The 23,171-nt window shown below is 36.5% G+C and overlaps 2 protein-coding genes across 3 annotated transcripts; both read left to right on the top strand.

Moving 5' to 3' along the window:
• Positions 1 to 17,713: 17,713 nt before the first annotated feature.
• Positions 17,714 to 21,082, top strand: LOC113317340. Of its 2 annotated transcripts, XM_026565468.1 has the most exons (8): positions 17,715 to 17,908; positions 18,006 to 18,326; positions 19,360 to 19,431; positions 19,588 to 19,655; positions 19,842 to 19,992; positions 20,203 to 20,283; positions 20,409 to 20,498; positions 20,755 to 21,082. In XM_026565468.1, exons 2-8 carry the CDS (start codon positions 18,075 to 18,077, stop codon positions 20,845 to 20,847), a joined length of 807 nt encoding a protein of 268 aa, XP_026421253.1. In that variant the 5' UTR covers positions 17,715 to 17,908; positions 18,006 to 18,074; the 3' UTR covers positions 20,848 to 21,082. The 2 variants fall into 2 exon arrangements, with proteins under 2 accessions (XP_026421254.1, XP_026421253.1); XM_026565469.1 differs by lacking the exon at positions 20,409 to 20,498 and having other exon boundaries at positions 17,714 to 17,908; positions 20,755 to 21,034.
• A 594-nt stretch (positions 21,083 to 21,676) lies between these two features.
• Positions 21,677 to 22,746, top strand: LOC113317342 (late embryogenesis abundant protein D-34-like). Its single transcript, XM_026565471.1, has 4 exons — positions 21,677 to 21,710; positions 21,771 to 22,063; positions 22,207 to 22,494; positions 22,582 to 22,746. Exons 1-4 carry the CDS (start codon positions 21,677 to 21,679, stop codon positions 22,744 to 22,746), a joined length of 780 nt encoding a protein of 259 aa, XP_026421256.1.
• The last annotated feature ends 425 nt before the right edge of the window (positions 22,747 to 23,171 follow it).

Here is a 23,171-nt window from a genome sequence, read left to right as displayed (position 1 = left end):
GTGATATGTATCACTCCCCCTTAGTCAATACTTTCGTCTCAACATGAAAATCACTCCCCCTTACATAATGACCCGTAAAACACGTAAATCATATGTATTTGTAGTGTGAACTACATATTAATTCTCACATTTTTGTCAATAAAATTGGCAAAGGTACGAAAACGGGATCTTAATGAAATTTCCACGAAGACGCTTCAAGACCAAAGAAAAGTACATATCAACTTATTTAGATGCAATCATAAAGCCGAAGCTAAATGCATTCATCAAGGAGTTTATAAAGATACAAGATAACCCCTAAATAATTCCACAACCGCACTCCCCACAAAGATATGTAAATTAAGCGCAAGTTCAAAAGAACTCTCCCCCATTTGATGTCATTCCCGAAAGAACAACAAGATCGACCTTACTTTTACAAGAAAAGAAGGATTTTATTGGACACCAAAAACCATAATGAAATGATTTTCTATATCCAAAATTCTCAACTGAACTAACCACAAGTAAACCCATGATTAATTTAATTGAAATACTCAATCAAATTAAACACAAAAGTGATCAATTTAATTGAACATGCTCGACATAAGAGAACTTACGGAGCTACGACTATGTTAACCATAAAGCAATGATCAACTCAATCGTTTTATTCTCAACACAAGAAAACCTTATGGAGCTTTGCAGTATACACATAAAATATGGATCAGGGAAAGATCAATACTGCGGCATATACAAAGATTCATTCTATTTTCATCACTATTTGCATAACGACATATAATAGACATAATCTTTGTTAACAAAAGATTTTAACCTATCTTCCATCAATATTTGACATGATAGGCTTAACTTTTGTTTGTCAAGAGTTCATCAATCTTGTATCAATACTTGCATATCGACATATAAAAGAGATGACTTTTAACATCGCATGGGACAATAATAGTTCACGGACACAAACACACATATCCCATAACATATTGCAATATATAAAACCATAAAGATTAATACTACAATCATCATCTTCCAAATCAACTTTAGAATTTAAATAAATAAATCTAAAAACATTGCAAGATGAAAACGTTGGACATAGCTATGTGTACTCACAATAATGGTTATTCCAAACCCTAGTTATCCTTCTTAAACAGAAACAAGAAAAAATTCTTTTAAGAAGTTTCACTAGACATTAAGATCTTTGGAAAATTCCTTGTCGTCCCCGAACTCCTTGTCGTCAACAACCATTGGAACATATGGTTCATGGAGGAAGGAGTCGATACCAATAAACCTTGTTGGCTTATGATGTCGAACCATGGCCTTATGAACTTCCAATGATCTTAAAACACAAGCCTTTATTTGTTGAATCTCTTTTCTTTCCAGCTTCAACTTTTCAAGAACATCAGAAAACTTCTGAGAATTTGAAGGAACAACTCTTGGCTTCCTCAGATTCCTTCTTTTTCTTTTTAAAGTTGGAGGCAATTGATGTTTCTATTTTTCCTTAGTGATTGATGGCTTAACAATCATATTGACATCTTTTCCATCAGAAGACATGATGCTTGGGGTTTCCATGAAGGCACGGTTTTGTGAGAGGAATTCACAATCTAAACTCAACAAGCATTCTTAAGATATAAATAGTATCAGAGAAGGAAAAAGGAATGTAGGGTTTCGAAACCTTTAAATAGGTTCGTACACGTTCAACTCACAACCCTATAAAGAGTAGAATTGTCGATAATAACCCTCTTCTTTTGGCAAACATGTCCTTTCCAATATCAACAGTGATATGAAGGAATTCTAAAAACCAAGCAACACAAAGCTAGAAAACAAAACAAAAACTATATAATATTTTTTTTTTATTTTAAAGCCTGAAGTGTGCAAGATCTTCTCTCTTTTGAACAGGCGCATGAGACAAGATGCACATTACAACACAATCAAGTTGTGCTGTGGTGAACAACAATTTGTCCACCATGACCATTTTGGTTGGAATTCATGGAACCCTGCCTTTTCGTATGTTTATACCATGTTTTCTTTTCTAATGGCCTAGTTCTATCTTTGGAAACTAATCTCTTCGAGGAAGATAAGATCTTACATACCTCAGTTGTTTTCTCCGCGAGTTCAAGCTTGGTGGCTAGACGATCTGCTCTTCGTTGAAGCTTGTTGACATATCTCATCTTGTGTTTATACTTGAAACACTTTGAAAACTCATGTCCCTTGAGAGAACAATAGGAGCATGTCAACGCAAAAGATGATTCAGGCGCCTTTGAAACGCAAGGTGCTAGGCACAAGGTAGATCCTGAAACATTAAACGAAGGGTTTCCAACAGAGGGTTCAATTGATTCTTCCATCTTCATTAGGTTCTCTTCTAAAAGATTATCAAGATTGATGTATGTATTGATACAATTATCAAAATCAATATTTTCACATAGAAGAGCAACACTTGATTTTTTTTTCTTCATCAGAATCATAATTGTCAGACATCTCATCAAGTGTCGCAGCAAGACCTTTGTTCCAAGTGTATTTTCTACGATTTGGGCACTCGTTTGCAAAATGACCAAATCCTTTACACTTAAAGCACTGAGGCATATCCTCGTCATCAGATTCATCTGTGTCCCTTTTTTAGGAGGAATACGATTATGAGGTTTCACTGATGCTTTAGGCTTATCTCTGGAGAACCATTTACTTCTCTTCAACAAAAGATCTTTAAACTGTCTTGTGATCATCGAGACTGATTTGTCAAGATCTTCATCTGATGAATCCGTCTCAGAGTGATCATCTTCAGAGATATACACATTTTTACTTTTATCAAGTAATTTTGTGTCTTTCAGTTTTTTGAACGCAACATCCTTTGATTTGGACGAATGTTCGTGATCAAAGATCTTAAGCTTCCCAACCAGCGCATTTCTGGAGAGGTTATCAAGGTTATTTCCCTCAACGATGGCATGCTTCTTAGAATCGTATCTAGATGGCAGCGATCTGAGAATTTTCATCACAATTTCCTTTTCAGAAATAGTCTTACCCAATGCAAAGGATGTGTTAGAGCATAGCTCGGTCGACCTCTCATGCGGTTGCTATCTCAAGCATGTTTGTCAATGTTAGTGATCAAAACTATGAGTCTTGATTTCTAACCTACATAGCTAAGTCTCGGACTAGGATAGAAAAGTGTAGTTGAGTTCAAGGACTTCATGGTGATTCATCATACAACAACGAAGATCTATACAAGGAACCGTGGAACTTGATCAACAAAAAGGTATGTGGAGACTTGAACTTATCTATCTATCACTAAAAAGTCTATCTATTCTATCTCCTACTTCTTATGAGACAAAATTCGTATGCTATATAGACTAGATCATACACATTTGACATTTCGAGTTGAGCATTCATTGCTTATCTTTTATCTCGAAACCGTGTGTTGGTAAAGAGTTTCGCTTTGATCAAGTTTATCTTCACCTAGTGACGAAAGTCATGAAAAGTTTCAATCACTTTGAGAATTGCTCTGACGTGAATCGGTTTGTGAATAACGATTACATAGTGTCCTCTGAGAATGTTTCAATGATTGAAATGAGAGTTTAGATTACATAACCATGTATTCCTTGAACCGAAGTTTTCGAACTTCGTTGATCAAGAGAAATCGGGAGGATTGTGGAATTGGCTTGCCAAGTCCGCGAACTGTCAGAATTTCTCGACCGATAATTTCTGCTGGATTTTCCAAAACTCGTTGCTTGTTAAGTCAGCGAACCCAGTCCGCGAACTGGCGAAAGTTCTCTTTCCGAGAATTTCTGCTGAGTCTGGAAAACTCAACTGATTAACTTAAGTCCGGAAACTTGTTTGTGAACTTAAGAGGTTATGATCAAAAGATGTGCTCTGAACATGAAACATTAAATTACTAAGGAATGCTTTATGCAAACCGTGGCTATAATGTTCATCAGCCGATTCAATCGAATCATCTTTGTTTCAATTGTGTCTTGTGTAGTTACATAAGATCTCATAGCAATTGAAAAACTCTTTAACTAGTTCATTTGAGTCAATTGAACTAGTTATGGTGAAGAAGAACAAGGTTAATATGAAATGCTCATATGGTTAACCTTTTGGGTTACTATGTTGAACCAACATACACGTACACATTTGGGCATGGTTTTGACAAACCCAGTAAACATCTACCCAAGTGTGTGTGACAAGCTAAGTTTTCGATCCAACGGTTGAGAAATATTAGCTTGAATCTAAATCAGGTTTTCATCTAACGGTGAATAAAGATTTCTTTGTACCTAAGGAAAAACCCTGATTTGAAGGCTATATAAAGGAGACATCTAGCATTGTGAAAAACTAATCCCCACACGTCTATGTGATACTAGTGCGCTCGCTAGAGTCGATTCTCCTTTAACCTTTGGTTTTCTTCTCTAAAACCATGTTAACGACTTAAAGACTTCATTGGGATTGTGAAGCCAGACCGATATTACTTTTATCGTAGTTGTGTAATCTGATCTTGCATCTTCTATCGTACGAGTACAATCGATTGATTGGCTTGAGATCGTGAGAGTTCTCCGATAGGCAAGATAAAGAAGTCACAAACATCTTCGTCTCGTTGTTTGTGATTCATCGACAAACCGTCTGTGTAGTCAGGAAGGATTGTAGAGAGTTGATTGATTAATCTAAGCTGTTCTTCGGGAATATGAAACCGGATTATCAATTGGTTCCTGTCTACCTTGATTTTATATCTTAAGACGGAACAAAACCTAGGGTTTATCTGTGGGAGACAGATTTATCCTTTGATAGACTATTCTGTGTGAGACAGATCTGTTTATTATCAAGTCTGTGATTTTGGGTTGCAGCAACTCTTGGTTGTGGGTGAGATCATCTAAGGTAATCAAGTGCGTAGTATCCTACTGGGATCATAGGAGTAGGAGTACAACGGTACCTTGGATCGGTGGGAGACTGATTGGGGTTCAACTATAGTCAAGTCCGAAGTTAGCTTGGAGTAGGCTAGTGTCTGTAGAGGCTTAATATAGTGTGTATTCAATCTGGACTAGGTCCCGGGGTTTTACTACATTTGCGGTTTCCTCATTAACAAAACTTCTGGTGTCTGTGTTATTTCATTTTCCGCATTATATTGTTTATCTTTATAATTTAAATAATACAGGTTGTGTGTTAAAGTTTAATCGATTGGAGATCCGACCTTGTGGTTGTCGATGTCATTGATTAACACTTGGACATTGGTCTTTGGTACCGTCCAAGTTAATCCTTGTATTTGATAAAGACTTGCTATTGTTTTTAGCTCGAGTAAAAATCAAATCAAGAGAGAGATATTAACTCCTTGAGATACTTTTATCTAGATTGAGTCTGACTGTCTAGTTGATTCTCTAGCAAAGTATTTTGGAGTTAGTCCATACAGATTGCTAAGCGAAATATTGGATGGTGTTGTTGGTCCCCCGCTTTTCAATTGGTATCAGAGCAGGCAAACACGTTCAAGACCTTACAAGTCTGTGTTTGTAGCGATCTGACTCTATGGATAGTAGTGCTATCTCAATAAATGCACCACCAGATCCAGGGATTTCAGAATTCTCTTCCATGACTGATTTAATAAAATCTGTTGAAGAAATTCTATCTAAACCTCCACCAGGTTTAAAATCCCTTGAAGTGTTTTCAGGGCTTGAAAAGAAGCTTGAGAGCTTATCTCTTGATGTTGAGTTATACCTCCAAAAATAGCAAGAATCTCTTGACAGGCTAAATCAAGTTATGATGAATAATATTCATGTTGAGGTTGATATTGATTTACTAATAAGTGAGAGCAATGCTCCTCCTCTGCTTAATCCAATTAGTTGTGATAAACTAAACGAATTACAAGAGGAGTTTAAATCTCAGTCATCTGAGTGTATCACCTCAAAGCATGAATTGATTCGTTGCTCAATTCCTGATACTTCCTATAAAGATAGTAGTATTGTCTTCTTTTATGAAGAATCTATGACGTCTCTTTTTATCAAAAGAGTTTCCCTTTGCAGTACTAAAAACTATCTGCTGAAACTGTTTTTTATAAGTTGGAAAACAAGAAATCAGAAACACAAATCTTTTTGGGTTCTCTTGAAGTTATTTGATAGACTTATAAAAACAGTTCCTTGGGTGTTTCTCAACACTACAAGATTTAAGAGTTGTTGGAAAGAAACTCTTTCTTGGTGCCATGGTGAGCAAGACATTGTTCACCTCAACACAACTTGTTTGTGTTGAAAATGCCTCCTCACCAAGAAATGCCCTGCTATGTATGCGGTGAGGGAAGCACAACAACTGGGGCGCACAGATTATGTTTGGTAAGGATGTAGAATTCAACTGGATTCATCTAAAAAGTTATGTCTATAAACTTGAGCAAGATTTGTGCTTTTATTTGATTAGAGAACTTATAATGATTCACATACCTTTCTTATCGTTCTTTTCTACCTAACTTGACCTGTGTTTAAGGTTCTTAAATGTTCAGGTTTGAAAATAATAGTTCGGGATGTTTGGACTTCATGGTACACATACCAAGTATGCATAACATCATATAAAACCAAAATCCAGGGGTTAACTTCGCGGACTTGAAAATTCGTATGCATACTTGACGTCGATATTCGCTAAACTTTTTTTGACCGTATCTTCTTCGTCCGAACTCGGATTGACCTAATTCTTTTTGCAATCTCAATTCTCTTCAAAATGGAGATGAGAAACCTTGAATTTGGATGAGTTAAGATTGGTATTTGTCCTGTCTCTCATTTTTGAGTATTTTGCTCCGTTTCGTTGCACTTGTTCCACTTCTCTTGAACTTGGGCACTTGGATTCTTGGACTACTACTCTTCTAAGCTAATTTGTAGCTTTTAAAAGAATGTTGTTGGTGAATCACAAAGAAGGACGTTCAAGAATGGAAAGTAGTACGCAGTGTTATGGAATTCTTGAATGTTCACAATCATCCTTTGTGAACTATGGTGCATAGTCGTTATTGACTTTGTATGTTCTTCTTTGTTAAGAAAATCTTTTTATACGCCTTTGGTAGCTATTCTTAGTGTAAATCCGGGCGGAAAAGATTGATTCTACCCTCAAAGGACAAATCATCTTATATGTGCATTACGAGTCTGTCTTGATGCCTAGGAAACTTCTTATGAGAATTTATTCTTGTTTTTGAGAAGGATTACTAGAGTTTGAAATAGAAATTATTGTGTTTACACATAGTTATTGCCAACATTTCCATGTTCATGTTTTGTTTGGAAGATGGTTTTTGCAGTATTTAATCTTTATGATTTGTTATATTGCAACTTGTTATGGGATATTGGTGTTTACGTCCGTGAACTATGTTTGTCCCATATTTTGTCAAACGTAAAGTCGTTCATGATCGATATTCATGTATTGATTTAAGGATGAATAGACTTTTGACATATACAAAAGTTAAGCCTATATTGTGAATCTTTGACGGAAGATAGGTTAAAATCTTTTGTTTGCAAGGATAAAGTATAAATATCGTTATGATGGAAAATAGAATAGATCCTTGTATGTTATCCACGGTATTGATATTCATTGATCCATCTTGTTATGTTTTACCGTGAAGGCTCCATTGAGTGTCTTATGTTGAGCACGATACAACTAAGTCGATTATTCTTATTGGCTTGTTGGTTGTTCCATAAGATGCTATATGTCGAGCATTAAGAACTCAATTAATCAACCAGTTTGGTTATTTAGTTTGTACTCCATAAGTTTTCTTTCTTATGTCGATTACATGTATGGTTAAGGTTGTCATATTCTATGATGAATTTAGTCGGGATTCCATAATTTCTCTTATATTGAGCCCAAAATAATTAAATTGATTACTTCGGTGATTAGTTTGGTTGTTTGTATTCCAATTAGATTAATTATAGGTTCTATTGTAATTAATCTAGTTGAGTTTACATATATTCCACAAATTCTTGTGTTGAGTATATGAACGGCTATACTAATCATGTTCTATTGGTTAATGTAGTCGTATATTCCGTAAGGTTTTCCTTATGTTGAGTATGTGAACGATTAAGTTAGTCATCTCCGTATGATTACCTTAGTCGTAGCTCCGTAAGTTTACTTATATTGAGCACTTTCAATTAAATTGATCACTTTTGTGGTTTGATTTAGTTGCGTTTCAATTGAATTAATCATAAGTTTACTTGTGATTAATTTGGTTGAGCTTTGGATATAAAAAATCATTCATATGGTTTTTGGTGTCCAATTAAAAAATCCTTCTTTTCCTTCGAAATTAAGGTCGCTCTTGTTGTTCTTTCGGGAATGACATCAAATGGGGGAGAGTTCTTTTGAACTTGTGCTTAATGGTAATATCTTGTGGGGTGTGCGGCTGTGGAATTTTGTAGGGGTTATCTTGTATCTTAAAACTCCTTGATAAATGCATTTAGCTTCGGCTTTATGATTGCATCTAAATTAAGTTGGTATGTATTTTTTTTTAGTCTATGAAATGTCTTTTGTGGAAATTTCATTATGATCCCGTTTTTGTACCTTTGCCAATTTTATTGACAAAAAGGGGGAGAAATAATGTAGTTCACACTACAAATACATATGGTTTTCGGATCATTGTGTAAGGGGGAGTGGTTTCCATGATCGAGATGGAGTATTGACTAAGGGGGAGTGATACATATCATCGTAGTATTATTGTTAAAGTCATGATACAATTGGACTTTGATATTACATAATAATACTATGACATTGTATAATAATGATCGAGAATCTCGATTTCTCTCATTGTTATAGCTACGGATCTTCAACAACGGTGATGCTAAACTTACAACCTTTGGGATCATTGGAGTACTTGGAAGGACGAAGATTTCAGGGAACGTTGAAGATTAGACTATGGAATAGGAGCCACTAAAGTTTATCTTTTTTGTATTCCATATGTAATAGTAGTTTTGTCACTAAAATTGACAAAGGGGGATATTGTTAGAGCATAGCTCGGTCGACCTCGCATGCGTTGGTATCTCAAGCATGTTTTTCAATGTTAGTGATCAAAACTATGAGTCTTGATTTCTAGCCTACATAGCTAAGTCTCGGACTAGGATAGAAAAGTGTAGTTGAGCTCAAAGACTTCATGGCGATTCATCATACAACGACGAAGATCTATACAAGGAACCGTGAAACTTCATCAACAAAAAGGTATGCGGAGACTTGAACTTATCTATCACTCAAAGGTCTATCTATTCTATCTCCTACTTCTTATGAAACAAAATTCGTATGCTATATAGACTAGATCATACACATTTGACATTTCGAGCTGAGCATTCATTGCTTTTCTTTTATCTCGAAATCGTGTGTTGGTAAAGCGTTTCGCTTTGATCAAGTTTATCTTCACCTAGTGACGAAAGTCATGAAAAGTTTCAATCACTTTGAGAATTGCTCTGACGTGAATCGGTCTGTGAATAACGGCTACATAGCGTCCTCTAAGAATGTCTCAATTATTGATGAGAGTTTAGATTATATAACCATGTATTCCTTGAACCAAAGTTTTCGAACTTTGTTGATCAAGAGAAATCGGGGGGATTGTGGAATTGGCTTACCAAGTCCGCAGACTCAGCCCGCAAACTGTCGGAAGTTCTCGACCGAGAATATCTGCTGGATTTTCCAAAACTCGTTTGTGTGCTAAGTCCGCGAACCCAGTCCGCGAACTGGCGGAAGTTCTCTTTCCGAGAATTTCTGCTGAGTTTGGAGAACTCAACCGATTAACTTAAGTCCGCGAACTTGTTTGTGAACTTAAGAGATTATGATCTAAAGATATACTCTGAACATGAAACATTAAATTACTAAGGAATGCTTTATGCAAACCGTGGATATAATGTTCATGAGCCGATTCAATCGAATCGAATCATCTTTGTTTCAATTGTGTCTTGTGTAGTTACATAAGATCTCATATCAATTGAAAAACTCTTTAACTAGTTCATTTGAGTCAATTAAACTAGTTATGGAGAAGAAGAACAAGGTTAATATGAAATGCTCATATGGTTAACCTTTTGGGTTACTATGTTGAACCAACATACACATACACGTTTGGGCATGGTTTTCACAAACCCAGTAAACGTCTAACCAAGAGTGTGTGAAGAGCTAAGTTTTCGATCTAACGATTGAGAAATATTAGCTTAAATCTAAATCAGGTTTTCATATAACGGTGAATAAGGATTGCTTTGTACCTAAGGCAAAACCCTGATTTGAAGGCCATATAAAGGAGACATCTAGCATTGTGCAAAACTAATCCCCACACGTCTGTGTGATACTAGTGCACTCGCTAGAGTTGATTCTCCTTTAACCTTTGGTTTTCTTCTCTAAAACCAGGTTAACGACTTAAAGACTTCATTGGGATTGTGAAGCCAGACCGATACTACTTTTATCGTAGTTGTGTGATCTGATCTTGCATCTTCTATCGTACGAGTACAATCGATTGATTGGCTTGAGATCGTGAGAGTTCTCCGATAGGCAAGATAAAGAAGTCACAAACATCTTCGTTTCACTGTTTGTGATTCCTCGACAAACCGCCTGTGTAGTCATGAAGGATTGTAGAGAGGTGATTGATTAATCTAGGTTGTTCTTCGGGAATATAAGACCGGATTATCAATTGGTTCATGTTCACCTTGATTTTATAGCTTAAGACGGAACAAAACCTAGGGTTTATCTGTGGGAGAGAGATTTATCCTTTAATAGACTTTTCTGTGTCAGACAAATCTGTTTATTATCAAGTCTGTGATTTTGGGTTGCAGCACCTCTTGGTTGTGGGTGAGATCAGCTAAGGGAATCAAGTGTGTAGTATCCTGCTGAGATCAGAGGCGTAGGAGTACAACTGTAACTTTGATCGGTGGGAGACTGATTTGGGTTCAACTAGACCAGTCTGAAGTTAGCTTGGAGTAGGCTAGTGTCTGTAGCGGCTTAATACAGTGTGTGTTCAATCTGGAATAGGTCCTGGGGTTTTACTACATTTGCGGTTTCCTCGTTAACAAAACTTTTGGTGTCTGTGTTATTTCATTTTCCGAATTATATTGTTTATTTTTATATTTGAAATAATACAGGTTGTGCGTTAAATTTTAATCGATTGGAGATCCGACCTTGTGGTTGTCGATTTCATTGATTAACACTTGGACATTGGTCTTTGATACCATCCAAGTTAATCCTTGTATTTGATAAAGACTCGCTATTTTTTTTAGCTTGAGTAAAAATCAAATCAAGAGAGAGATATTAACTCCTTGAAATACTTTTATCTAGATTGAGTCTGACTGTCTAGTTGATTCTCTAGCAAAGTATTTTGGAGTTAGTCCATACAGATTGCTAAGTGAAATATTGGGTGGTGTTGTTAGACCCCCGCTTTTTCAGGATGCATTAACAATTTCAGACACTTTGTGATTAAACTCATCAAATGAATATTCATCTTCCATATGAAGATTTTCCCAATCTAAATTAAGGTTTTGAAGCCTAGCTTCTTTTTCACTGGTATTTTCGTCGAATACGGTTTCTAAGATATCCCATGCATCTTTAGACCTAGTGCAATTTGACACATGGTGTTGAAGATTTGGGGTAATGGAATGTATGATGGCATTCAAACCGTCGGAGTTTTGCTTCGCATCAAGTATCTCAGCAGCATCGTATTTGCCAATATTTTTTGGAACATTAACGTTACCAACTGCAACAATGTGAGCATCATAGCCACTAACAACATATACCCCTGATTGAAAATCACGCGCTTGAAGAAAAGCTCGCATAACAATTTTTCACCATAAGTAATTAGAGCCATCAAAGACTGGTGGTACGTTAATAGAGATAGCACCTCTGTCCATAGAGTCAGATCGCTACAAACACAGACTTTTGAGGTATTAAACGTGTTTGCCTGCTCTGATACCAATTGAAAAAGTGGGGGTCTAACAACCACACCCAATATTTCGATTAGCAATCTGTATGGACTAACTCGAATATACTTTTAGGAGAATCAACTAGACAGTCAGACTCAGTCTTAATAAAAAGTATATCAAGGAGTTAATATCTCTATCTCTCGATTTGATCTATACTCAAGCAAATAGAAATCTGCGAGTCTTTATCAAATACAAGAGAGATATAAACTTGGATGGTACCAAAGACTAATATCCAAGTATCAATCAATTTCCAATCAACAACCAAAGGTTGGATTTCACAATTGATCGATACAACGCACAACATGTGATATTTCAATTATATGACAAAATATAATGCGGAATAGAAATAACACAGACACCAACGAGGAAACCGCAAATGCAGAAAAACCCCGGGACCTAGTCCAGATTGAATACCACACTGTATTAAGCCGCTACAGACACTAACCTAGTACAAACTAACTTCGATCTGGATTGTAGTTGAACCCTAATCAATATCACACTGATTCAAGGTACAGTTGCGCTCCTTACGTCTCTGATCCCAACAGGATACTACACACTTGATTCCCTTAGCTGATCTCACCCACAACAAAGAGTTGCTACGACCCAAAGTCGAAGACTTTAATAAATAAATCTGTATCACACAGAAAAGTCTACGATAGTAGATAAATCTGTCTCCCACAGATAAACCTACGAGTTTGTTCCGTCTTTTGATAAAAATCAAGGTGAACAGGAACCAATTGATAAATCGGATTTATATTCCCGAAGAACAACCTAGTGTTATCAATCACCTCACAATAATCTAAATCGTATGGTAGCGAAACAAGATATTGCGGAATCACAAACGATGAGACGAAGATGTTCGTGATTTCTTTTTATCTTGCCCTATCAGAGATATAATCTCAAGTCAATTATTCAATTGAACTCGTACGATATAAAATGGCAAGATCAGATCACTCAACTACAAGAGAAGTAGTTTCGTCTGGCTTCAAAATCCCAATGAAGTCTTTAAGTCGTTAACCGACAGTGTCTCGAGAAGAAACCTACGGTTAAAGGAGAATCAGCTCTAGCAAAACCAACTAGTATCACACAGGAGGTGTGGGGATTAGTTTTTCCAGTTGCTAAACGTCTCCCTTATATAGTTTTCAAATCAGGGTTTGCAATCTAAGTTACCTTGGTAACAAAGCATTCAATATTCACCATTAGATGAAAAACCTGACTTGTCCAAGCTAATATCTTTCAACCGTTAGATCGAAACTTAGTTTGTCACACACAAATGAAATGTATTTCATTTAGGTTTGAGTAACCGTACCTAAACGTGTACATTGGGTTAGTTCACAAATAGTTAACTAATGGTTAGCCATATGATCACTTTCATATTAACCGTATTCATCTTTCTCATAACTAGTTCAAATGAATAATAAGAACTAGTTCAAGAGTTGTTCAATTGCTTAGATATTTACACATAGACACAATTGAAACAAAATCGCTTTGATTCATTTGAATCAATTCATGAACAATATAGCCACGGTTTGCAAAGATTGCATTCCTTATTGATTTATTGTTTAAGTTCATGAAACTACCAATTTGAGAAATATAACCAGCTTGGGTACGCGTACGGGTATGCATACCTTACCTACCGGATTTGAGTTGGATTTTGGTTTCCAAACTCAGCAGAATTTTTCGCGTAGAAAAGTTCCACCAGTACGTGTACGGCTACGCGTACCTAAGGTGACTGGTTCATGAGTTCGTAAACTCCAAACTCAGCAAAATTTTCCGGGAGGAAAAGTTCCGCCAGTATGCGTACGGGTACGCGTACCTAACCCGTCTCCTTCACCAATACCGTATGCACACATATGCACGTGGTTTCCGGTACATGGATTTATACACTAATGTGCGAACACACTATATATGCTTATATCCATTGTTGGTTACGTAATCTCAACTCTACATTTCAATCATTGAAACATTCTTCTATAATGTTATAATAGTCGTTAGACATAAAGAATCGACTATCATCATCAAAGCTATTTTCAAGATTGAAACGTCATCATGACTTTCGTCACGGGTGAAGATGAAAATGGTTAAAGCAAAAGCTTACCAACACATATTTCGAGAAAAAGATAGGCGAGTAAACTCGGCTCATAATAGCAAATGTGTATGTATGAAAACTATCATACTTATACGACTTTTGTCTCTAGAGTAAGAGATAGAGTAGATAGACTTTTGAGTGACAGATGAGTTCAACTCTCCACATACCTTTTGGTCGGATGAAGTTCTACCGGTTCCTTGAGTAGTTCTTCGTCTTCGTAAGATGATCGCCATGGAGTCTGGAGCTGAACTATACCTAACTATCCTAGACCGAGACTTAGTCATAAGTAAACTAGAAATCAAGACATATAGTTTTGATCACTAACATTGACAAACATTCTTGAGATAGCAACGCATGCGAGTTCGACCGAGAAATGCTCTAACAAGTTGGTGTGACGTCAGCTAAGGGAATCAATTGCGCGAAGTCCTGCTGGGATTCAAGAGGCGTAAGGAGTGCGACTGTACATTAATCGGTGGGATACCTTTTAGGTCTCAACTACATTCCAGTACGAATTTAATTGGTAGTAGGCTAGTGTTTGTAGCGGCTTAATACAGTTTGGTGTCCAATCTGGACCAGGTCCCGAGTTTTTTCTGCATTTGCGGTTTCCTCGTTAACAAAACTTCTGGTGTCTGTGTTATTTATTTTTCCACCTTATATTGTTTATCTTTATAATTGAAATATCACAGGTTGTGCATTGATCAATCATAGTAGAGAGATCCGACCTAGTTTATTGGATAAGACTTGATTGATTCTTGATAAGACTCGATTGATTCTTGGACATTGGTCTTTGGTACTATCCAAGTAATCTCTTTGTGATTAGGTTCACAAACTTGTTTCTGTAAACATTCTAATCGCAAAAGAGAGAGAGAGAGAGATAACTCTAGGTACTCTTCCTTGATTGAGTTTAACTCTCGGAGTTGTATTGAGTTTCTCCATACAGATTTCCTAAGAAAAAAATGATGGTGTATTTTAGTACCCCCGCGTTTTCACTATTGATTTCCAGTCTCACCTTGATATACGATATACGATATACGATCAAAAAGGAAATCACACAAATAAGCTTATATGTGGGAGGCAGATTGGTTTAAAGTCTTCAATTGAGTTGAAGCAACTCTTAGGCTATAAAGGACGTCATCTAAGGGAATCGTTTGCGCAAAGTCCTGCTGGGTTTCAAGAGGCGTAAGGAGCGCAACTGTAACTGAATTGTTGTGAGGTTTAATTCGGCCTCAACTACATTCCAGTCCGAAGTTAATTGGTAGTATGCTAGTGTCTGTAGCGGCTTAATACAATTTGGTGTTCAATCTGGACTAGGTTCTGAGGTTTTCCCGCATCTGCGGTTTCCTCGTTAATAAATTTTATGGTATCTGTGTTATTTATTTTCCACATTACATTGTTTATCTTTATAATTGAAATATCACAGGTTGTACGTAAATCAATCAAAGTAGATACATCCATTCTTGTTTGTTGGATACGACTTGATTGTTTACTTGAAAATTGATCTTTGGAATCACCCAAGTATTCTCACACGTAAATCAGGTTCACAGACTAGTCTCTATAAACTTTCCGATTATGGGAGAAAGAGATATAACTCTAGATACTATTCATTGATTGAGATTCATTAAGTTGACTCTCGTAATTGTATTTAAGTTTGTCCATACAGGTTGCCTAAGAAGAAGTTGGCAGTGTATTTTGTAGCCCCAGTCTTTTCATCATCTACTTGTAATGGAGATTCTACAAACACAAATTAGTCCAGTTCTCCGATCAACTATGACAGGATAAATATGAAGGCAACATTCAATTTAAACATGGGAACGGTGATAACACAAAATTCTGAAAGTCGATATATTGCTTGTATGACATCTTGCTTTCAAATTGATTATATTCTAAAGTCTGAAATAAAAGGTTTAAGGAAATGCTACTTTAATTCTTGACGCTATTATAGGAAATGAACAATGCATTCCTTGGTGTATGTACTCACTTTTTCAATCTATTCATGAGTGTATCAAGGATTTAAGTGAAGCTAGATTCGATGCAGCCCGAAAATACGTAAACTCCATTGCTCATGACTTATGTCAATTTGCAATCTATAAGTATGTAAACATATGTTGGGCTCATGATGAGGCTCCAACTTGTATAGTTCATCTCGTCAACTTTATTGAGGATGATTAATAAATAAAACATCATCATCGAAAGAGATGCCAAGACACTGGCGGATGCTATTGATGGTCCGTCGATTAAATACAGGCGATATAAAAATTGAGGTCTTGAAAGCAGTTTCAAAACATCAGTATCACTTGTTTGTCTCTAGAGATATTATGTGGATATGCTCTTAGCGAAAATGTAACAACTCGAGGACGTGGTCTACACATGATCCTCATGTCTATATCCTACCTTTCATCGATGAGAAGTAATGACTTGTAAATAAATGAAATAATTTCCTTTAAAAACAGACAATTCTAAATAAATACCAGAAAAACCTCTTTAAAAACCGACTCATTCAATTAGAGGTGAATCCCATTCCGGAATGATTACATATTTCAATTTGGTTGGAGATCGTAAGTTTTTTTTTTTTTTGGACAATCAACATATTTCAGTTCATTCAAATCAAAACAATGATTACATGTTCGCTTACAAAAATATCAAAAACATCAAAATATAAGATAATCAAGACCCTAATACAATTAAGGACATCAATTACAAGTAGATCGCGAAGAGAAAGAGCAATAAACTGCAAAGATATCCAATTTCTTCTTATGCATAAGGGAGAGATGATGGTATATCCGGAAATGATTTCCGACCACTTAATCAGATTGTAGTCTTCTTCGATAAGAGATGCTCCTAACACAAAGGAGTAATTTGCCCATGAATTTGTCGATCCACACAAACATGGATGCTGATTGAAAGCGATGCAGTGATGAATCGTCGATGTTTTTGAATCGAGATAAGCAAGCCACAAACCAGCCATTAAAATTTGAAGAACTCGCCCCACAATGACGAAGAAAAATCGCCCCAAAACGGCGAAAAAATATGTCAAAAGACAACAGAAATAATGTAAAAACATCTTATTCATTACCTTTTGAAAGGCAGCTCAAAGGTTTTTTTTTTTTCTTTTGAGAAAGGGAGGAGAAAGAGAGAGGGTTTGATTCTAAGAAGTTCCCATATCATAAGTTTTTTGATGTTTGTTAACCATTTTTGTTTCCATTTTAATTTTAAAATGGAAAAGAAAAACATTTTAATTTTAAAATTATTGGAGATGCTCTGAGATCAGAGCATCTCCAATGCTAGGGGTCAAGGTCTTAAATTAATATGACACATAGGATTTAAGACTTTGTCTACCAACTTTTCATCTCCAACACTAAGGTGGAGGTCATAAAAGAAGATGACATGTGCATGTGGGTACCAAATGGGGGTAAAGGAGAAAGTCTTATTTAGATTTTCTTCATGACCCTGGTCTTAAATCCACATCATCTTTTGTCTCTAAATTTAGACAAAAAATGTTGGACAGGACCTTGGGAATTGAAGATGAAATTTAGGTAGAAAGTCTTTGCCTTTACTATTTTTTGTCATGTAGTGAAAGACCCATCACCAAAAAATCTTAATAAGAGTTCTACATAGGATGACCTTGACCCCAAACATTGGAGATGCTTTCATAGGGTGCTTTCTAAACTGCCGACGTGGTATATATCGATAGTATTTAGAATTTGATTCCATTTTTACCTGAAATAAAATAACAGAATATAAATAATGGAATTCGTGGGGAGCCGTTAGAATCTGTCTTTCTCCCGATTTTAGGAACATAAAAAAAAAATGAGAAAGAAAGAGGACAAAACCAAAACCAAGAACGACGACACTCCATCTCTTTGCTTCGTTTCTAAACAGAAGGTTTAACCCAAATAGATCGGTGAAAAGTAAGACACAATGAAAGTAATCAAGCTTTCTTCCTTTGAAGAAATCCGATTCCCTATTTGTAAGTCTCTTCTTTATATATGATCCATCAGATATTTCAATTTTATTGTATTGCTAACTGGGTTATTCTTTCCCGAATATCTTAACATTCGCTGCAGATTGGTGACATATTTCGCATATAAAATAGGTATACCGTATTACCCTGAAATCGAATTACTCTATTGAGGATGGGAGATCATTTTGTACTACTGGTGGATCGGTTGCTGACTGAATCCACACTTGAAGCTGCATTAGAGAGTAGAAATTTGTCTCAACAAAAAGCCGCCCCCCCGATAGGAGTTGAGACCGCAACTTTAACTGACATCTCATCCGACAAGATGGACTTCATCCCTGGGAAACTTGTGGAATGTAGGATTTGTCAGGATGAGGATCACGACTCTAAAATGGAGACACCTTGTTCTTGTTGTGGTAGCTTGAAGGTAATTAGTTTTCTTTCGATATCAATATTTTCTTTTATTTGTTAGTATTATTTAATATTTAACATTTTGATGAGTTTGTAGAAATTAAGGTGTTGAGAAGTTTCTAACTCAGGTCATGGTTATTATTAATACCCCCGCGACTTCACCATTAAATTAGAGCGGCATCTGCTTTTTATTATTCATGGGTATTGAGAATTGTATCATTATTGCTGTGGTGTTTGGCTATCGGATCTTGAGATGTTAGTTCTTTCCTAACATGGAGTTTGTCCTGTATTTCCATTGCTTTTCAGCATACAAATTCAGCTCCAAGTATCTAATTAGCTTGAATTCTTGAGTCAGATATTTGAGAAGCTAGATGACTGTGGTTCGGTGTTGTTTCACTAGGCCAGTAATGGAGATATCCTCTTGTTGCTTTTTTTTCATATGCCAATAACACCTTAAGAAATTCAAGTACTCCCCAACTTAAATTACAGGTTTGATTTGGCAGGGTTAGAATTACCTGAAAAACCATGACCTACCTAAAAATCATTTCTAGGCTTCACATAGGTTCAAATATGTTATTAGATGGGAGCACACTTTTTGTACCAGATAACAGCACTAAATGATTGCAAAGACCTACCTTGCTGGAAATATTTGGTGACTTACTTCAGGTAATTATGGTTATAGCTTGAATGCAAATACTAAATACGTATGGTGGATAGACATTTCAGTTGGACACTGAAGCTTCTTTGTGGGTACATAACTTATATGTTCTTATTCCTCTTGCTATTAAGCATGGTAAACCTGAGAGCCCAAGTCGTGCTGAATCTCAAAAATGAATTGGCAATTCATTGCTGTTCTATTTTTATCTTTTCTTTTCTTATTCCTTTTTCACCCCTTGTAAATTATCATTGAGTTCAGTTTGTTTAACACACTTCCCCAGGCTTAAGGTGTTTAGGCATATTTGTGACAGTCTATATCGTACAAACTAATCCTGCTCACTTCATTATTCATACAACTGATTACTGATATATTTCCTTCTTGATAATTAAAGTATGCTCACCGGAGATGTGTCCAGAGGTGGTGTAACGAGAAGGGGGATACTATATGTGAGATATGTCACCAGGTGATTATTCTATTCAGAGTTTCTTACTTCTATTTGTCTTTGAATGTGTTCATTGAGTGATTTGGCTACAACTAACTATGCCACTGACCTTTATTTTTTTTGATATTTTCTTCATCAACAACTTACTAACGTATGACTTGCCTATTGTATTGGCAGCCATTTAAACCAGTTTATACGGCACCTCCCCCATTATTTCATTATGGGGGTATTCCGATGAGCTTTAGGTATGTTAGAGAAGTGATTTTCCCTGGCTAATTTGTTTTCATTACCGGGAACATTGTTATGGATGCAACTATAATCAGTAACTGTGATTGCCTTCGGAATTCAATTACTAAATTCACTGCCACCTAATCGAATTCTACTAACTTCTGAAATATTTCAATTCCATGCTCCCTTGATCTTGATTTTAGAGGAAATTGGGAGATTCCCAGGCGGGAGCTATATAACCCTCGATTTATAGCTATGGTTTCAACAGATCGCAGTTTTCTGGATGGTGACTACGACGGTTATTCATCTCCCACTTCAAGAAGTCTGACGTGTTGCCGTACAGTCGCTATAATTGTAATTTCTCTCTTTCTCTCTCTCTCCCTCACACACACACTGCCGAATCAGATATGTACAGCAGTGTTCCTGGTTAAGTCCTACTCTAATGAATACCATGCTGGGATTCCTTGAACCATGTTAACGAAATTGTGCTTGTCTGTATACTATAGTTTAGTCATGTTATTGAAAATTTCTACTTTTTTCTTATTTTCTCTTTTGCTTTTGCAGTTCGTGGTTCTTCTAGTCCTACGTCATGCTTTGCCCATCATTATCAGTGAAACGGAGGACTACTCTTTCACAGTGTTCATGGTAAGGCTTACGGCCAGTGATTATTTATTTATTTATTTTGTAGAGAAAACCTGATAAAATTGTACAGATTATTGTGAAGTGAGTGAATGACGGATTAGACTTTTTTCTGTTACCATTACCAACAGTTGTTGCTATTAAGGATCTCTGGAATGCTTCTACCAATTTATCTGACTATCAAAGCAGTGACTGCCATTCTACGCCGGCGTCACCCACATGTAACCCTTTTGAGCTTATGCTATTCCATCTTTTAGGGTTACCAAACCCTGTTTCAAGGGTGTTCTTTTCATTCGTTTTCATCTTTTCTATTATATTATATTGTAGCGAATGTGAAAATTCAGCTGTCACTGTTAGATTTATAAAACAAGTTTGCAACCTTCTTGCAGTGGCTTGGCCGTGCTTCCAGCACGATTTTAATTGTTGGTTCTTACTTTTTTTCTGGAGGAAAATAAATTTATTTTCTTTGAAATGCAGGAACCTCATGATTTGTCCTATAGCACATCATCTGGAGAAGAAGATGAGCAGACGCATCTGCAGCCTCAGCAACATCTTATCCATGTTCACTAAGATAGTAATGTATATACATGTAGGCCACCCCCACTAGGTCCATACTAGAAAATGCACAATGAAGGTTGAACATCGATTCAAGCATATCATTGAATTTGTGTAATTATGTACATATTAAATATCACAATTTATTTATACACTCAGCTGAAAGCCTGACAACGTTAGATATAAGTCCTTAACCCTTTTAGTTTTGGACGTGTATGATTTTAAAATTCATGTCTGAACAGCAGGGATTAAAAATAAAAAAATATTATCCAGATGAGTTACCCTATACAAAAACCTTTGCTTCAAAGTTTTATCCTATCAGACCATGCACCTCCGGACGAGTAAGAGAGCGTGCATAAGAATAATGCCTTTGCTTCAAAGTTTTATCCTATCAGACCATGCACCTCCGGACCTTCCAAGTGAAATAATGACATAGATATTTGGTGTCAGATAAAAGGAAAAAAAATGTATGTGATGTGTATTATTGCCAAGTACAGTTTTCCCATAGGGAAATCATTTCTCATTTCGGAAAGTATCCAGACTCCAAATAGATAATTGAAGATCAGTCCAGCCTTGGGTCAACATTTTATACAACAAAGAAACGATATTGTGCTGCCAAGTATGTATTCAGAGAAGCCCTGTCATCATCTTTTCTGCCACGTACGATATTACAACCTTATACGTGTCTGAGCAAAAACTGCCGTCTCATTGAATTATACTTTGGCATAAGTTCTTAATATATATGTATATGAAGCAGCACTATATAGCCTACAATAGAAGCCCTGTTCTGCTACTACTTAATCTGTAATTTCTATTAATTTTGAAGCACAAAACTTGCCAAGAGATGAGTCAGCAACAGCCAAGAAGGCCAGAATCCCATGAACAGAACATGGGTACAGCTTATCTGAAAGAACAACCAAATCTTGATTTTATTCAACAGAAAGAGCCTATTAAATATGGTGATGTGTTTCCGCATGTTTCTGGTGAACTTGCTTCGAAACCTATATCCCCTCAAGATGCTGCTATGATGCAGACTGCTGAGAATTTAGTGCTTGGCCAGACTCAAAAAGGGGGTGCTGCTGCTGCTATGCAATCTGCAGCAACAAAAAATGAAAGAGCTGGACTAGTTGGTCATACTGATGTGACTGATATCACTGGCGATCAAGGAGTTACTGTCGCCGAAACTGATGCCCCAGGTAGGCGTACCATTTCCGAATCAGTTGCAGGCCAGGTAATTTTCGTCTCAAATAGTGGAGTTCTTTTTGTACTTAATTCTTTAACTAGGCCCTTACTAGTTAGAACTCGTTATAATGTAAAAATGTATGGTTGCAAGTTTAATCCACCAATGAAAGAATTGTTACAATTGTATGATAGGTGATCTCGGAATACAGTAGGCCAGCGCCCCTAGCAGCAACAACAACATCCACAGTAGATAAAGATGCAGTTACAATAGGTGAAGCATTGGAAGCGGTGGCAATAACCGCCGGAGATAAACCGATAGACCAAAGTGACGCAGCAGCAATACAAGCAGCTGAAGTTAGAGCGACTGGTATCAATGCCACCATTCCTGGTGGTATTGCCGCTGAAGCTCAATCCGCCGCCAGTGCTAATGCACGTTTGACTAACGACGAAGAGAAAACCAAACTCTCCGATGTTCTCACGGTACTGACAATGTTAGCTGCTGGTTTGCACAAAGATGATCTCAGTATAAAATTTTACCTTCTAATAAATGACTTTTGTTGTGAACAGGATGCGACATCCAAATTGCCCAAGGATAAAACTGTGACCTTCGAGGATGCTGAAGGTGTGGTTAGTGCTGAGCTAAGGAACAATCACAATCGTAATATGGCTACATACCCTGGTGGTGTAGCTGCTTCTGTTGCAGCTGCAGCTAGGCTTAATCAAGAACTGTAAGCAGGTGGTAGTAGTTCTTGTAAGATAGTATCAGGTATAGCTAATGGAACAGGGAAGTCCTTTTTGTTCTTAGTAAAATTAGAACCTCTTTATTTTGTGTTTCTTTTGTACAAGTTGTCTTGTGGTATGGTCATGTATGAACGAAGTTAAATAGGGTTGCAAGTCTATTTACAAATGATGTGTTTACCTTTGGATTTTTTTTTATTTTTTTTTATTTTTTTTGTAAATTGGAGGTTCATTAAAGGGACTAAGCCAAAGCAACTACAAAGGAAGTACATACATCTTTTATTCATGAGTTCATCTAATATGCATTCTCTCTTAGTATTAGTGCGGTGCAAAACCAGAATTGATATCGTTGGGAAACCATGCTGCATCTGCATTGATTCCGTTGAAAAATATTTTACTCCCTCCGTGATTTTTTAATT

This window comes from Papaver somniferum, chromosome 10 (assembly GCF_003573695.1).
Source record: "Papaver somniferum cultivar HN1 chromosome 10, ASM357369v1, whole genome shotgun sequence".
NCBI classification, from domain to species: Eukaryota; Viridiplantae; Streptophyta; class Magnoliopsida; order Ranunculales; family Papaveraceae; genus Papaver; species Papaver somniferum.
This window is presented reverse-complemented; position numbering and strand designations above follow the sequence as displayed.